The 17,190-nt window shown below is 39.1% G+C and overlaps 4 protein-coding genes across 4 annotated transcripts; 3 read left to right on the top strand and 1 right to left on the bottom strand.

Moving 5' to 3' along the window:
* Positions 1-457: 457 nt before the first annotated feature.
* LOC140771193 (potassium channel AKT1-like) lies at positions 458-5,999 on the top strand. The gene is made up of 11 exons (XM_073112639.1): positions 458-884; positions 1,326-1,691; positions 1,917-1,974; positions 2,059-2,376; positions 2,479-2,724; positions 2,815-2,913; positions 3,027-3,056; positions 3,146-3,331; positions 3,598-3,795; positions 3,884-3,959; positions 4,869-5,999. The coding sequence occupies exons 1-11, from the start codon at positions 688-690 to the stop codon at positions 5,774-5,776; spliced, it is 2,682 nt and encodes an 893-aa protein (XP_072968740.1). The 5' UTR covers positions 458-687; the 3' UTR covers positions 5,777-5,999.
* A 315-nt stretch (positions 6,000-6,314) lies between these two features.
* LOC140771196 (EG45-like domain containing protein) lies at positions 6,315-7,822 on the top strand. Its single transcript, XM_073112642.1, has 3 exons — positions 6,315-6,600; positions 6,708-7,008; positions 7,336-7,822. The coding sequence occupies exons 1-3, from the start codon at positions 6,501-6,503 to the stop codon at positions 7,340-7,342; spliced, it is 408 nt and encodes a 135-aa protein (XP_072968743.1). The 5' UTR covers positions 6,315-6,500; the 3' UTR covers positions 7,343-7,822.
* Positions 7,823-8,932: 1,110 nt separating this feature from the next.
* LOC140771195 (uncharacterized) lies at positions 8,933-13,134 on the top strand. Its single transcript, XM_073112641.1, has 8 exons — positions 8,933-9,088; positions 9,152-9,385; positions 10,227-10,312; positions 11,022-11,168; positions 11,834-11,957; positions 12,108-12,394; positions 12,483-12,577; positions 12,705-13,134. Exons 2-7 carry the CDS (start codon positions 9,199-9,201, stop codon positions 12,573-12,575), a joined length of 924 nt encoding a protein of 307 aa, XP_072968742.1. The 5' UTR covers positions 8,933-9,088; positions 9,152-9,198; the 3' UTR covers positions 12,576-12,577; positions 12,705-13,134.
* Positions 13,135-13,834: 700 nt separating this feature from the next.
* LOC140771194 (3-ketoacyl-CoA synthase 11-like) lies at positions 13,835-15,833 on the bottom strand. Its single transcript, XM_073112640.1, has 2 exons — positions 15,716-15,833; positions 13,835-15,440 (listed from the first exon to the last, which is right to left on the bottom strand). The coding sequence occupies exon 2, from the start codon at positions 15,405-15,407 to the stop codon at positions 13,875-13,877; it is 1,533 nt and encodes a 510-aa protein (XP_072968741.1). The 5' UTR covers positions 15,408-15,440; positions 15,716-15,833; the 3' UTR covers positions 13,835-13,874.
* Between the last annotated feature and the right edge of the window lie 1,357 nt (positions 15,834-17,190).

The following is a 17,190-nucleotide window of genomic DNA, read 5'->3' on the forward strand; positions in this document are numbered from 1 at the left end:
AATCTATAATTAGTCCATAAGATTATGATATATAAGAAGAATAATAATAATTTTGCAATAAGTAGTAATTGAGTTTTACCTAGGTCTAAATTTGTTTTAAAAAATTGTATAAATTTTAATTAGAGTATAATAAGATATAATATGAGATATTGGCTCTCTAATTAAAATTTCTGACCCCGCCACTTGACCCCTTGACCTATAAACATTGGATTGATATTTAGTATAAATTTCATGATAGTATAAACCCATTGTTAATTGAGAAGATTATTCTAATTATCCAACATAAGTAGGTTACAAGCTCGGAGGTTATTAAAAGAAACATCCTAATATTTTACAAGTATTGGAAAGAGAGAAGTTAAGACAAACAGATTAGGATGTCCACTGAATCATAAATTCCTCTCGTTGACTATCCTCCTATTATAATTCTTTTTTTTGGGGGGGGGGGGGGGGGGGGGTGTTCGCTTATATCCTCCCATTGTTCACTTAAATCCGTAGATTAACCTATAAAGGCACTTCTAGGCGCGAAGGACGAAGTGGATCGGAAAGCGACCCCAAGCTCGAGAGATCAGCGAGAGAGGTCGCAAATGGTGGAATTTGGGGCAGAGAATTATCCCTACCTTCGCGGATGATGGGTTAATTGAGGCGGGGAAGACGTAGAGTAGGGAGTTATTGGGAGAGGAGAAGGTAATGGCGGAGAAATGGAGGAGAGGGGTGTTCGCTGTGCCTTCGATGGTGTGCGGACATGAGGCGGCGGAGAAGGAGCTTTCGAGGGATGGAAGCCACTATAGCTTGTCTACTGGGATCCTCCCTTCGCTTGGGGCGAGGAGTAATCGCAGGGTGAAGCTTCGTCGGTTCATTGTATCCCCTTATGATCGGAGATATAGGTATTATTACATTTCAATCTCGTTCTTGGCCTAGGGTTTTTACTGTTCTTTCACGAAATTTTGCGTTTGATGTATTCCAGCTTCTCTCTTTGTTTTTCTTTTTAAATCGCTATGAAATAAGATAGATGCCCTTTTGATTGTGACGCCTTTGTTTCTTTGTTCGGCTTGAATTATTTTTTTTATTACGCGAACAATATTGGTTTCGGATTTGGTGCCATCTCAGATTGAAACAAAAAGATCCGGTTGTTCCTTTGGGCACTAGTAATATGATTTTGCTTCTCAAATACTTTCTTTAATCTGGAAACAACACGTTATTTTATGTGCTGTTCTGTTAATCTTTTCTTCTCTTATTTTCATATCTCGTCTAGTAGAGAATTTCTGGTAGTCATTTAATTTTACAAGTCAAGCATCATTTCTAAATGTAGTGCTGAAATTGTGCAGAATCTGGGAGACATTTCTTATCGTTTTGGTGATCTATTCAGCCTGGGTATCTCCATTTGAGTTTGGGTTCATTAAGGAAGTAACAGGAGGTTTAACAATAGCTGACAACGTTGTTAATGGATTCTTTGCTATTGATATCATCCTGACATTCTTTGTAGCCTACCTCGATAGAGCAACTTATCTGCTCGTAGATAGCCCCAAAAAAATTGCTTGGAGATATACGACCAGTTGGTTTATTCTGGATGTTGCTTCAACGGTCCCTACAGAAGCTGCACGAAAGATTCTGCCTCCAAATCTCCAATCTTATGGATTCTTCAGCATGCTTCGGCTTTGGCGTCTTCGAAGAGTCAGTGCACTTTTCGCTAGGTATGCTGAGATCTAGGAAAGGAAGAGAATTCCAAATAAATCTAGTTTTACTTAACGCTAAAATATTTGTTATCCTTTGATGGATTTAATGATGGGATCTGAAAGAGATCCCATATCTTCAGGATTTGAACATCATGGTGTTCTGAAGCATCTCATTCTTTTATCGTTTCTTGTACTGTTTATATGACACAGCTTGGTTACATATCTTTCTGTTTTACTTGCCAGATTGGAGAAAGATAGGCATTTTAATTACTTCTGGGTTCGTTGTGTAAAGCTTGTCTGCGTAAGTAGTCTAATTACCTTGTTTCTTATCCATACTTCCATAATTTGTCGCTGCACCTCTCTCATTTTTGCGATGATCTTATAGGTGACACTTTTTGCCGTCCACTGTGCTGGATGCTTCTATTATCTTCTCGCTGATAGGTATCCTGACCCCAGCCGCACATGGATTGGGAGTTCTATGCCTGATTTCCATGATAGAAGCTTGTGGATTCGGTACGTCACATCAATGTATTGGTCAATCACTACTCTAACAACCGTTGGGTATGGAGACTTGCATCCAGAGAATACGAGAGAAATGATATTTGACATTTTCTATATGCTCTTTAACCTCGGATTGACAGCTTATTTGATTGGAAATATGACACATCTTGTTGTCCATGGGACTAGCCGTACTAGAAAATATGTAAGTACTATCTGGAATTTGGGACCCTGCCTTCATGAGTATAAAGTTCTGGATACTTGTTACTAATTTCATGTTTCCTCTGGCGGATTTTTTGAACTACAGAGGGACACAATTCAAGCTGCCACTGGTTTTGCTCAAAGAAACCAGCTCCCTGTTCAGCTTCAAGAGCAGATGATCTCTCATCTGAGTTTGAAGTTCCGGACAGACTCAGAAGGCCTTCAACAACAAGAGACTCTTGATGCTCTTCCAAAAGCTATTAGATCTAGCATTTCTCATTTTTTGTTTTACAATCTTGTTCAAAAGGTTTACTTATTTCAAGGGATTTCTGATGATCTACTCTTCCAACTGGTAAGGCTTTACAAGAGTGCTAACTTTTCAAGTACTCATGGTTTATTCTCCTTGAGCTCTCATGTTAGCATCTATATCAAAAATTTGAAGGTTTCTGAGATGAGGGCTGAATACTTTCCTCCAAGGGAGGATGTGATCTTGCAGAATGAAGCACCCACAGACTTTTACATAATAGTCACTGGCAGTGTGGTAAGAGCACTCTTTTTTTTTTAAGATGTAATTTTTGTAATTCACAAAGATATACCATCCAAATCAAGGGTATGGATTTTCCTGAAGGTGATGTATGAACCTTCTTTTTTCAGGATTTAATAGACTCCAAGAATGGGGACCAGGCAAGTTTTTATTTTCTTTAAAGTTTCTAAAAGAATGCTGATTTTTTACATCACATAAGCTCCGTTATAGAGCCTGTTATCATCTACAGAAAATTGGAGTGGCTAAATCAGGAGATGTTGTTGGAGAGGTTGGCTTGCTCTGTTATAGACCACAACTATTCACAGTCAGAACCAAATCATTGAGCCAGCTTTTACGTTTAAACCGTACTCAATTTCTCAGTATCGTTCAGTCAAATGTTGGAGATGGAACAATAATCATGAACAATCTGCTTCAGGTTCATAAGCCATCTTTTTCATGTGTTTATGGTGTAATTTTCTTTCGGTGAATACATACTTTTTTGAAATATTGTCTTTTTGATAATTCTTGTAGGGGCTATCTGTTCTTTTAAGAATTAAATGCTTAGGTGCAGCTTATTTGTGTTAACTGACAATATCATATAGGAGACCCCCTGTGCTGTTGATTGTTTCTTACAAAGTACAGCCTTAAGAGGAATTTAGGACCTTTTAGGCCTTAGCTCCTTCATCTTTCTATTTGGTGCAGTATCTGAAAGAGAAAAAAGAAGATCCTGTAATGGAAGGAGTCCTGACAGAGATAGAGAACATGTTAACACGTGGACAATTGGATTTGCCCATTACTCTATGTTTTGCAGTAACTAGAGGAGATGATGTGTTATTACATCAACTTCTCAGACGTGGTTTGGATGCAAACGAATCGGACAACAACGGGCACACAGCATTGGTCAGGGATATACATACATACTCTCACCTCGTTTTTTACCATTTGAAGTAGGTAATGATTTTTTCTCCTTTATTTGAATGATGAACAGCATATAGCCGCATCAAAGGGAAATGAGCACTGTGTTCGTCTCCTACTAGATTATGGGGCAGATCCTAATAGCAGAGGTATGTTGCCGAACTGAATATAATTTGCACTCCTTCCAAAGTAAGCTGAAACCCAATCTAGTAATTGTATAACTATTTTTGTACTCAAAATTTTAAATAGCTTATCAATCCATTAGAAAGCTACAGCTGAATTATGGTTAATATATCTTGACGGATTTATAGGTCTTTGAGCCCATTGGTTGAATCTCTTTCTGTACTTATTCCGGTAGGTTAATTTCGTCCTTGAATATGAAACTCTAAAAGTTGCTCTCAGGCTTCCATTTAATGTAATTATCTCTTGCAAGAGTTGACTATCTAGAGATTCTTTTCTATATAATTATTTTTTAAAATATTATTCTTGTGCCAGCAGTATTCTTATCCTAATCATGAGGCATGCACAAAGTCATATTTTGGGGCCCATGCAACAGGAAATTTTCTAGTAATTTGAATATGGACATGGAACAAGCCTCATTGTATTCTGTATTCCACTTTTCAGTTTTCCAGAAATCCAATTCATTGCTCCGAAGTCAGACGCACTTAGTTTGGTTCAACAAGAATTGGAATTTGGCTTGATTCATTGTATTCTATCTTACATCTTTCACTTTTCTAGGAACAAAACCATTGCTTCAGATAGTTAATATGCTTCCTTTGGTTCAAGGAGAACTGTAACTTCTCGACAGACCTGCTTAATATACCAAATGAACTTCAGCAAGAATTGAAATTAACTAAATTTCCACATCCATCACTTATTAAATATATGGCCTCTTATACTTTATATTCTAAATTCTCTTTGTGACTGAATGTTTCTCAATTGCTATCGAATTCTGATTAGTCATTTAAGTCCAAAACTTTCAATATTATGGTGATCTGCTTCTTTCAGATTGGCTCGTTTTGTCTACTAATGTATAATAAATTGTTCAATATGGACAGATTCAGACGGAATTGTCCCTTTATGGGAGGCTTTACTTGGGAAGCATGAAACTGTTGCCCAGTTACTAGTAGATAATGGTGCAGATCTTTCATCAGGTGACATGGGCTTGTATGCTTGCAGAGCTGCTGAGGAGAACAGCACCAAACTGCTTGAAGACGTAATACGTTATGGTGGAGATGTAAATTTACCCAGAAAAGATGGAAGTACAGCGCTACACCGTGCTGTCTGTGAGGGGAATATTCAGTTGGTTAAATTCTTGCTGAAACAAGGTGCTGACATAGACCGACCAGACTGTCATGGTTGGACCCCGAGAAGTCTAGCTGATCAGCAAAGCCATGAGGAGATAAAAGCTCTTTTTGAAGTTAAAAAAGCACTAAACCGAAGTTCTTCTGTAATTAACCCCAAATCTGCCCCTCTTTTACTTGGAAAATTTAATAGCGAGCCTGTAGTCTCCCATGTGAGACATGAAGACGCACCATCTTTGGGATATAGATCTCTGGAGAGAAGCGACCAAAAGCGGCAGAGGACTAGCTTTCACAACTCACTGTTTGGCATCCTTAGAACAGCTCAAACAAACAAGCATCACAGTGGGCTACTCTCATCTCTTGGTCCTTCAAGAGCAATGGGAATGTTCAATGGTGCCAATTACCATCACAACTCCTTACTTAGGGTAACAATCAGCTGTCCCGAGAAGGGCAATACTGCCGGGAAGCTTGTACTTCTGCCAGAATCAATTGAAGAGCTTCTTGACATTGGTGCTAAAAAATTTGGATTTGTGCCTACTAAAGTCCTGACAAAGCATGGAGCCGAGATTGATGATGTGAAGCTTGTAAGAGATGGTGATCATCTTGTGCTAGTGAGTAATGATTGGGTGGGAGAAGTAAACACACAAAAGGTGCGCAAGTAAAAAGAGTTTTAAGCGTCTTGCTCTATATCAAGTTTTAAGGGAGCCTATCCTAAATCTGAGTATTTTACTATATATGATGGGATCTTCTGATACATTATTAGAAGATCCATTATTTTTCATTGTTGTATTTGTATATATCCGAAATGCGGGCATTCTAATGGAAGGACTAATAGGAAATACTCAATGTAGAGCATCTCTTGACCACTACAAAAGTTCGATGCAATCTGTTCTTCTTGTTGATATGGATGTCAATAATTATATTGTTTTTTTTTTATCATTAAAAAAACAATATAAATTATTGAGGCTGCATCATTATTTTTTAGAATGTCTGTGAAGTGTTGGGGGGATTCTCTCTGTTGCCTTGCTGCAGGAAGCTTGTACATTCAAATCTAAATTAGAGGAAAACAAAAGATGGACAGATTTGACAGCGATTGCAGGAAATACTTGCAACTTATACTGCATAAGATCAACTTTTCAGATGGTCCAAAATTCCCTACCCAACAAATACTACCCTGGCCTCTTGAAGTTTTGCCATATTTTGACTAGTCAAAAGAAGGAGGCATCCAGCTTCCGCCTTCCGCCGTATCGGCCCGTCGATGGGGACCTCCTCACTAGATCCACTTCCGTTGACTTCGAAATCAATCGTTCCCGATAATAAAAAGTGCGCCTTTTTAGTATGATTAGAATCCTATGATCCAATCTCTTCCTTATTCCTCACTCACCCATGTGTAATCTTCTCGTCCTCTCCTCCCTCCTCCTTTTCCTCCCTTCTCTCTCCAACGCTGACGTCGGCACCGCCTCATCCTACGGCCCTCCTTTCCTCCGTAAGCCCCCGCTAGTCTCTACCCCTCCCATCGTTGCTCTCTAGTCTCTCGTAGGTGCTCTCCACTGATCTTTTTGTTCAATATCTTCAAATTTCGTTTGTGCACAGCAACTGTTTGTTTTGGGGGCGATGAGAGCCAGTTTCCTCCGGACAACCTCTTCGCCGCGGCCGGGGAGGGGATTTGGGACAATGGCGCGTCGTGCGGGAGGCAGTACATCGTGAGGTGCCTCAGTTCGGCTACCCCCGACGCGTGCGTCGAGGGCCAGCGCGTCCAGATCGTCGTCGTCGACCGGGCTACTGAACTGCACTCGACGCCGTCGAGTTATGGAACCACCTTGGTGCTTTCTAGACGCGCTTATGGGTTGATAGCGAAGCAGACAGTGGATGAGATTAATATAGAATTTACTCAGTGAGTTTGGTCGCCTCCTCTCCCCTCAGTTGCAATTTTGCATTCGAAACTTAGGTGCTGGAATGGTACTACTGCAACAATATCCTATTGTAGTTTTCGATGTAAAGTAATTAATCGTAGCAGCCCAAATTTACTGACATATCTTTCAGCTGCTATCCTCTAGATATGGTTGTCTATCTCACCTCGCGTTTCCTTTTGGTCTGAGACCAATTTATTTTCGGATAAGGCTCTTTATTGATCTTTTCTTATCTTCCTTCTTGCTCGTCTATTTTATCGACGTGATTTGAAGAACATTAACAAATATAAAAATTTTTCCCCTGTGTGCAGAGTTTGACCTGAGAAAAGGATCCAAAATGGCCAGTTGTAATACATTTGTAGGCTTCTCTGCTTCAAGAGCTTGGAGCTGCTACTCTGTCTGTCTTTGTTTGTATTGTTTAATTTCTTCGCATCTATTTAGCTGTACTTTGCTTTCTTCCATGAAGATTATATTATAAAATTTTGCAAAACGCATGGAATTTCAGTATTCTGAGCTCTTTGAAATGGAATTCCAACACCCATACTGCCACCAAAATAAGCTCACATGGGCCTAGTTTGGACGTTTGCCAAACGAACAGAACTTCAAAGATGTATTCCGCACGGAACGGAGACGATTGTGCATTGACTTCAACCCATTTGGCCCGCATGGTCTTTAGTATATTATAATTCTCTGCTTTGCACTCCCAAAATCTTCTTCTTGGTGTAAAATTAAATCTACAGTAACGAGGAAAGTCAGGAGTTTGATTTCCTTCATACATACTCTAGCTGACATGTAATAAATTTTCCAATATATGCATAATATTTGCAATCAATCGTACGTAATACATTTGTGGCTGCAAGGGATCTGCTCCTCATACTCCACATATCTACGGATCCTACCCGTGTCGTCTTTATTTCATCTCAATATTCATTTGGAGTATTAGATATTTGTCAACTATTGAATGGGTAATTATATTTAGATTCATTAATTATCTATTAAATAATTGTCACGTGATTAATTTTATATGCTCTAGGGATTATTTTACTTTAAATTTAGAGGGGAAAAAAAGAAATATTGATGATAAAATGATTACTTATGGGTTGTTTAGTTTATTGTGTTTAGAAATTATGTGTATTAAGATGTACATATTTTCTAGATATTGCTTCTAAAGAAACAAGATAACTTATTTGGTTGATTGTATTTCATGACGTTGTATTTATTAGATATATTTTGTTAGTTATATTTTATCAAAGAGAACAAAAGGAGAGGAGATGAAAGACGAGTTAGGGCTTAGGATGGGAATAAAAGGAGAGAAGAGAGATGGTTGGAGTCGGAGTTAGGTTGGGATCGAAATGAGAAAATAAATATGAGTTAGATTGGGGTGGCTAGATCTAAGTCTAATTAGTTTTTTAAAAATATTAATTTTTAGATTTAGTGCACCAAATCAAATAATAATTTTTAGATTAGATACTATTATCTATTTATGCATCATTTAGAAAATCCCTCAACTAAACATCCCCTTAACATTTTCTATTAACGTCGTCAAGAAAGTGAAAGATATTAGATGGTTAACTAGATTAAAATATTATAAAAAATTAAATAAGAAGAATCTATATAAAAATAAGATAGTAGTTAAATGTGTGTAGTGTAATTAACCCACTATCAAACTTCTCATCCAAATGGTCTTCTATTCTTAGGTGGCAACTGGCAAGTCTATGTAAAGATTTTTATTTATTTATTTATTTATTTATTTTGATAAAAGTCTGGAAAGATGAGAAATATGAAATCCTCTCTCAATAGAGGAAAAGGTAGCAATAAAGGCCGGCCCGAGTGGGGGATGGGATTGGGCCGGGTTCGAACGGGCTTTTTTTAAGCTCCTTACCGTGCGCACTAGCGTAGCGCACGTTAGCATGCATTAGCGTGACACCAAAACCGCAAGACCAGCACGATCGTCTCCCGAGTCCTGACTTCTTCTCGTCGTCACCTTATCGAAATCCTCTTTTCTCTTCTCAAGCCCTCCCAAAATTGTAATATTTCTCCATACGATCGAAGATTTCTCAGAAGGTAGGATCAATTTGATTTTTCTCATTTCTTCCGATTTGCTTGGTTAATTTCGGCTCTTTTTAGGGCTGCGGGGAATCGTAGGGATTCGGGTGCAAATTGAATAGGTTTGGATGGAAGAGGAGTCGCAGATGGATCGAGAGGAGGAGGCGAATCCGAACGACTCGGATCCCCTTCTCCAGAAGAAGGCCGAGAAGGCCGAATCGTCTATTGGGAGCTCGAGTGAGATAAAGGACGAGGAAATCGAGGCGTCTTCGGCTGCCTGCTGCCGTATCTGCCTAGAATCCGATTCAGATATTGGTAACCTCATTTTTATGGAATCTCGACCGATTCCGATTAGGGTTTTGTGAATTCATATAGTTTGAGCTAATTTTAATGCATTTAGCTGCAGTTTTTTTGCTTCTATTCAGTCAAAATTCTGATGTATCGGATATCTTATTCTTTAGTTAGCTCAAGGAAATAGTATTTCCTTAACTGGAAGTCGGTAATGGCGTGTTATGGAGATGAAGTTCGGTGAGAAAAAAAATCATATCATGAATTGTAGAATTGTATTTTATATCTCTGACACAAGCAACATGGCAATTGTTTATACCATAAAATCCTGCAATGTCACGAGCACACCACAAATTGTGTCATAAAAAGATTCTCTATTTTTCTTACCTACTTAGGTGTGAATCATCTATTATTGTGGAACTGGTGAATTATGATCCTTGCACAGCGGTAGTTCTTTGATGCTGGTAAATTATACAATCTTGACTGAAGCACGTGTCACCGATATCATGCTAATGGAGTACATTTGTCAGGTCAAGGGTCTATTAATTTAGTGTTGGAGGAAATATAGGAAAAGGAAGGGAAGACAGAATGAGGAAGGTTGGGGTATTCTGATTGGGATGCTTCATGCAATGGCTGAAACAAGAGGAACAATGTGGAAGTCTAATCTTTGTGTCATGGGACACTTCTAGAATGTAGTGTTATAGATTTGTTTGAACTCTATATTACAATGTTATACAAAAACTTGTTTGGTGTTCAATACATGCTTGGTAATTTGTAATTTGTATAATGTTATTCTGCAGATAAACTCTTGGTACTTACAATCCGTATCATGTGTGCTAGTGACCAGTGTTATTGTTGCTTCATGTAGGTGATGAGTTAATATCTCCTTGCATGTGCAAAGGCACTCAGCAATTTGTTCACCGTTCATGCCTTGACCATTGGCGGGCAGTGAAGGTAACATTCTTTCCCGGGTCTATATTGTACCAATACCACCCTTCTGTTCTCCAAATAGTCATCTTGGATGCAAGGTTTTCATATAGAAAAGAAGATTAATGCATGGCCAAGTGATATATATCGATTACATCACTACAAGGAAAACCATCAATATTCCCAAGGGAACACATTGAGGGACTGGATGTACTGAGATCTGAAGGCAAAGTAAAATTAGTGAAGCAACTCTATTCTAATAGTGTTTATGGAGGCTTTTTATAATATCTCTTGATGGAAAGGGTTCTTATTTTCTCAAGTACCAGTTCAATCTCAATCACCAAATTAGTGGTGCATTCTAGCTGATAGAGAGGACTGCTGATACAGTTAGAAGAATGGGAGCCTCCTTTACTTTCCATTATGACTGATATTCAACCATCCAGCAACTCTGGGCCATATTTTTCAAATAAAGATCGAGGATGAGCCTCGAGCCAAAACCCCAAAATTGGCTGATGGCCCCTCCATGTTTGGTAAATTGTGGAGACTTAAGTTGGGTCATCATGCTTAATATCAACTAAGATGAGGTTCACGATAGGCGGAGGGTAGTTCATTCTTTGTTCTTAATTAAGTCTCATTCACTTTTATCTTTGTTAGTTACAAACATTTAGTTATTATTAATTATTCTATATTGGTTAGTTGGCAATTCAATCTTTAATATCACGTTGCATATTTGCAGGAAGGTTTTGCCTTCTCACACTGCACAACATGCAAGGCCCAGTTCCATCTCCGAGTAGAACTGTTGGAAGATTATTCCTGGCGTAAAATGAAGTTTCGGATCTTTGTTGCAAGAGATGTACTCCTTGTATTCTTAGCTGTACAAACTGTAAGGGAACTGTCTGACGAATTTATCTTTTGATGCAGATCACTTTGATGGTTAAACTCTGATATATTAGCTTATAAGATAATTAATTAATTAACAGGTGATGAAAATGGCTGAATTTCCTTGTCAAATAAAGAACACATTCTGGCCTCAAAAATTTATTCTAACAAGCCACAAATAGATTGCATCCATTAGAACAATGGAAGGATGAACTACTAGTCCAGTTGCTTTATCCTGCACCACAGTAGCCATTAAAGTACAACAAATCTTCAGTTAGGAGTATAACAAATTTGTTGATAATTGATTTGGACATGAGTATTTTTCCCTGATGCGACATTCCAGCTGCATACCTTGCATCTATAATGTAATGAACAGTTTATAACAAAGCCTGTAGTTTGTTTCCACTAACTGTCTTGTTGAACTATTGCACATCAATTTTGAAATTGTGTTTGCTAGGTTAGTTGGTAGTTGAATTTCTTGATAAGTCTATGATAGCAAAAAGTATGTAAGTGTTCCGTTATTTTTTAAATTTGTGAATATGTGATAATGTTAGTGTGTATGGATAATGTATTTAGGCTACTAATCTTAAGGTGACTATGCTGTCTATGTGATCAGCATTTCTGATTTAATTGTGAGCACTGTTTTTTTTTTCTTATTTTATTATACAGACCATTGCTACCATTGGTGGTTTTGCGTACTTCTTAGACCAAAACGGCAGCTTCAGGAACAGCTTCACTGATGGTTGGGATCGAATACTATCAAAGCATCCAATACCCTTTTACTACTGCATAGGTCCAGACAAATATGATTCTTCTTGGGAAATTCATTGAGCATTTTCTTATGAATTGGAAAAGTCAGATGTTTTGGGCAATCATTTCCTGCTAAGCATATTTCATGGTTTGCACTGTCTAGTCATTATTTGATTTGAGAATAATGTTGCAGGTGTCTTAGTATTCTTTGTGCTGCTTGGCTTTTTTGGACTGATACTTCACTGTTCATCAATTAATAACAATGATCCCTGCATGACTGGATGCCGTAACTGCTGCTATGGGTGGGGTATTCTGGACTGCTTCCCTGCTTCAATTGAGGCTTGCTTTGCCCTGGTCGTTATTTTTGTTGTTGTCTTTGCCATCCTTGGAATCGCCTATGGTTTCCTAGCAGCAACTATGGCCATCCAAAGGATCTGGCAAAGACACTATCACATCCTGACCAAAAGGGAGCTTACCAAGGCAGGAATACTCTCTAACATCGATTTTCTTCTGCCTTCTCTTTTATTTCGAATATCATGTCCATTTAACCCACCTTTTAATATTGTAGGAATATGTGGTAGAAGACCTTCATGGGTGTTACACGCCACCAAAGTTGGATCCAGAGCATGAAGAGCGTCTGAAGTTGCTGAAGCTACTTTAGAGGTGATTGTGCTAAATAATTTTCCTTCTCATGTCAGAAAAGCATCATGCAGACCCCAAATAGCTAGGATCTACAGCTTCTTGTTGTTGTATGGCAAATAAATATCAGGATGTGTTGTGCTTGTATCAGGAAAGTGGGATTTGCTGGTTAATTGTGCTGGATAAGTCTCCGTGCTGTTCATGGTTGGAGGCCTCTTTGAGTATAATATATAATGAAGCAATCCATGATTCTACTCTCAATTATATGAATTGCCAGATATACTGGTAATAGCATTCTGAAAGCCTCCATAAGTTACGACGTGGTTCCTCGCTGTAGCTGTTTTAATGGGTTCTTAATTTGTGCCAGTGGGCACTAGAAGAATTTCACTGATTAACTGGTATGGCTACAAAATCTTGACGCCCAGTTAACATGTGATCGCTCTGTAAATGTTCAAGATTCTTATTGGGATAATTGTACTTTCTGAAACAACATATTTCTTCAGTATTACTCTTGTATAAATTGAGGATCCTATCCGTACCTTTTGTTATGAGATCTTATCACTAGTATTTTTGGTGGCAAAGCCAGTTCTTAATGCTGTGGACTTGTTTCAGCATCGTTTGGTATATATAATATATATTTATATATGCTAATTGAGAAAGATGGTGAGATATCTTTGTACCGTAAAACCACATGAATATTCTACCGTTAAAAAAAACGCCTGGGAAAGGAACAACGACTTAATAAATTGCATACGTATAAAAATAAATAAATTGATTCTTGCAATCACGCACCATAAATTTCCTCAAGAAAGAAAAATCTCGTATAAATTCAATAGAGATCGGAAAAGTTCTCAATCCCTCAGTAGTCAGGATTCAGGAACAACTTCCTCTCACATGCATCACAAGTATCCCAGACATTGATTCCGACGATCCAGTCCTTTTTCCCTCACGACCGTACCAGCTATAGTCATAGGCGTCCTGCTTGCTTTTAAAAAAACCACTGCTTCTTTGTTCTCGTGCAGTCAACTACTTGGCGAGAGGAAGCCAAGTTTTGGAGAGAAAAAAAGGAAGCTTACTTTAAATTTCCCCACCTCGGAGAGAGCACTACGTGCAAAATAATTAACTGGTCGATCATATCAATGTTGCAAAAATAAAGTATCATTAATTATAAGCAAGAAGTAGCCACTGTAATCTTTTTTTACAATTAAATATTCAAACAGCTTATTGGACAATCGAAGTAATGACAACAACAACACAATGAGAAACAGAAGGACGGTAACGTTGACCACACAGAGATTCACAAATATTAAGCACAAACACCTTACGCTACCACCACAGGGAAATCATCAATCTCATCAATCCAAGGGTTCTTCTTCTCGTCCTTCGGATTCACCGTCTTGAGAGCCTTCCAAACCGCACTGTTGCACTTGAACCCGGATCCGAACGCAATCTGCCACGTCCGATCCCCTCTCTTGATCCTTCCCTTAGCCTCGTTGTAAGCCAACTCATACCAAAGCGAGCTACTCGAAGTGTTCCCAAATCTATAAAGCGTCATCCTAGATGGCTCCATATGCCACTTGGACAAGTTCAAATTATGCTCCAACTCATCAAGAACGGCTCTCCCCCCTGCATGGATGCAGAAGTGCTCAAACGCCAATTTGAAGTCAGGGATGTATGGCCTCACGTTCATCTTAAGAACCCTCCTAGCTACAATTGTGGCAAAGAAGAGCAACTGCTCAGAGATGGGGAGGACAAGAGGACCCAGTGTTGTGATGTTCGTCTTTAGAGCATCTCCTGCTACTGCCATCAAATCTTTTGAAAGAGATACACCAATCTTTCCATCAGAATCCTCTTCTTGGGTCACACAAGTATAGCATTTGTCGTCTGCACCCTTGTGGGTTCTAACAGTGTGGAGCAACTGGTACTTCGCCCGCCACCGGTCGGTGCACTTGTTCGACAAAAGAATGGCGGCGCCGCCGACCCGGAACAGGCAGTTCGGGAGAAGCATCGACCGGTTATTGCCGGTGTACCAATTCAACGTAATATTCTCCGTGCTGACGATGACAGCATAAGATTTCGGGTGGGATTGGAGGAGATCCTTCGCGAGATCGATGGAGATCACGCCCGCGCTGCAACCCATTCCACCAAGATTGTAGCTAAATATGTTACCTCTTAGCTTGTAGTGGTTTATAATCATAGCAGAGAGAGATGGAGTGGGATTAAACAAGCTGCAGTTGACTATTAAGATGTCAATGTCTTTAGGCTTCACGTTGGTCTTTGCGAAGAGGTCATCAAGAGCTCCAAACATCACCATTTGTGCCTCCTGTCTTGCCTTGGCTATGCTAGGAGTAGGAGGAACGCTGAAGACGGCCTCCGGTAGGTACGTCGAGTCGCCAAGGCCGGACCTTTCGATGATCTTGCTCTGGAAGTCGATGTTTGCGTCGGTGAATGCTCCGAGAACCTTGGTGTTTTGCATGAATATCTCCTTGGTGGATTTCCGGTTCTCGTCGGGCTTATAGCAGGAGAAGTTCACGAGGTAGACCGGCCGGGGCCTGGTGAGGAAGTAGATTGTGGAGAAGAGGACGAGGAGAGTGGAGAGGAGGAGGACGGAGACGAGGTTGTACTGGAGGCTTTCCCATAGATCATGCAAGTCTTGAGAGGAGAAGGTGGAGATGTGGGTGGCAACGAAGGCAAGGAAGGGGAGAAGGATGAGATACATGCCGTGGTTTATGAGGTATTGGTAGCCAAGCTTGACGTACTTGAGTTTGACGGATTGTTTGAAGTCCGGGAGATCGTTTGAGGATTTCTGGATTTCTGGAGTCTGTGATCTCCGTTCATCACTCGATTCAGCCATGTCTAGCTAGGAGAAATGAATTACTCACCAGGCCTGCAGAAAGTTAGAAGTATTAATTTGATAATCACAAACCCAGATCAGTTGCAGTATATTAGTTATTCCTAGCTACCAATACATTTGCATGCAAGCCATTCACGATTAATGAGCTTTGAATTTGAGAATCCTATATATAAGAACTGTAGCAGATAATACGAACTTGAGATATAACCAAAACAAAAAATCATACAGCAGTCTACACAATTAAGTCAGAAAAAAGATCTCATGAAAATTAGAATTTTCTTTGCAGTAACCAGGATACTAATGCCAACCTTAAATGACCAACTCGATCACAGAAAGCCAGGAGACTTCTAAAGATTTGTTAAGAGATCACGAGGATCTGAGAGAGATTTATAGCACTCGAGAGGAACTCTCTTTCTTTCTTTTTTTCTTTTTCTTTTTTCTTTCTAGCTTCCAGTTTACTAATTCTCCATCTTTTTTTTTTCTAGGGGCTGTTTTTAACGATTAATGCGGGAAAAGGCTGAGCTATTTGAAATCTGGCGGCGCACTTGGGCTTTGACCGAATTCCCCGGTCGGCCTCTGCCGGGAAATTAACGCCTTCCGCGTATTTCGGGTTCATCGCATGTCGTTTCTTCTTCTCTTCAAGTAGCATCGTTTTTATCTTTTAGATCACGGTCGTGCGTTGCTGATACGAACAGCAGTCACGTCTGCATCAAAAGTACTCGCAAATGTCAGTCGATGACTTTAGATCGATCCCATATGCTCATAAGAAACAGTCCAAATGGCAACCATTAACTCATATAAGAATCCATTTCATCAAATGCTGTCTCACAATCGCTTCGCTGATAATTTTTAACTCGTGGTGATCTGCTCTAAAAACTTAAACTAATCGAGAATCGAAAAGACTCCAAAAGTGACTTAAATGAGTAGAGAATTTTATATTTTTGGGAGGATTAAAACAATCAACATTGTACCTAAGATTCAAATGAAGCGATGTGCGGAGTTTAGATCTTCAGATTGACTTTTAAATTGGGCTACAGCTTTCATTTAATGTAGTAGTAGTAATAATAATAGCAATACAGCTATTAAAAACGTTGATTGTGAAAGGGTAGCGGACTAAGTGGGAGCTGTAAACAAGGTGGGTTCCATTCTTAGTTAGCTGGTCGTTTTCTTGATGCATAATTAACTCCACAAGAGCGAGTAACAAAAGAGAAGAGGAAATATAAATACAATTTTCGATCGTTAACAAATATGAGTACATAAATATATTGGGATGAAATCTTTCAGGGTATTGGTCGGCATTTGAGCACTCCATTATGTGTGCCCCAAATGCGTGTTGACTATGTATTTTACTGGTGGCAGGCGTACCACCTTTGCTTTCTCTGAGTTCTCTCTGCTTCGTTTTCAATTGAGAAATTAAAATTCATTGTTAAGATTCTATTTTCAACTACCACACTTTTATACTCATGCGAGATCCCAATGAAATGAGTTGAAAATGAGTGAAATGCCTCTTTTATTTCTATTTTTAATTTCATTGATTACAAGTGCAAAGGCCATAGGCTAATTTATAGACCCAGACAAAATAACTAGTTCTCGGGCCAGCTCTCCGCCTCTCAATAAATTGGCCATGACCTCCTGTCACGAAGTAATGCATTTCACTACCTGTTTGAACAGGAACTACTTCTTCTTCTTCTTCTTCTTCTTCTTCTTCTTCTTCTTCTTCTTGTTAGGTAGATAGATTTTAAATAAAAAATAATATTGAAAACAGCTCTATTTGTAACATAAT

The sequence above is a fragment of the Typha angustifolia genome, chromosome 11 (assembly GCF_048772165.1).
Source record: "Typha angustifolia cultivar Huaian chromosome 11, ASM4877216v1, whole genome shotgun sequence".
NCBI lineage: Eukaryota > Viridiplantae > Streptophyta > Magnoliopsida > Poales > Typhaceae > Typha > Typha angustifolia.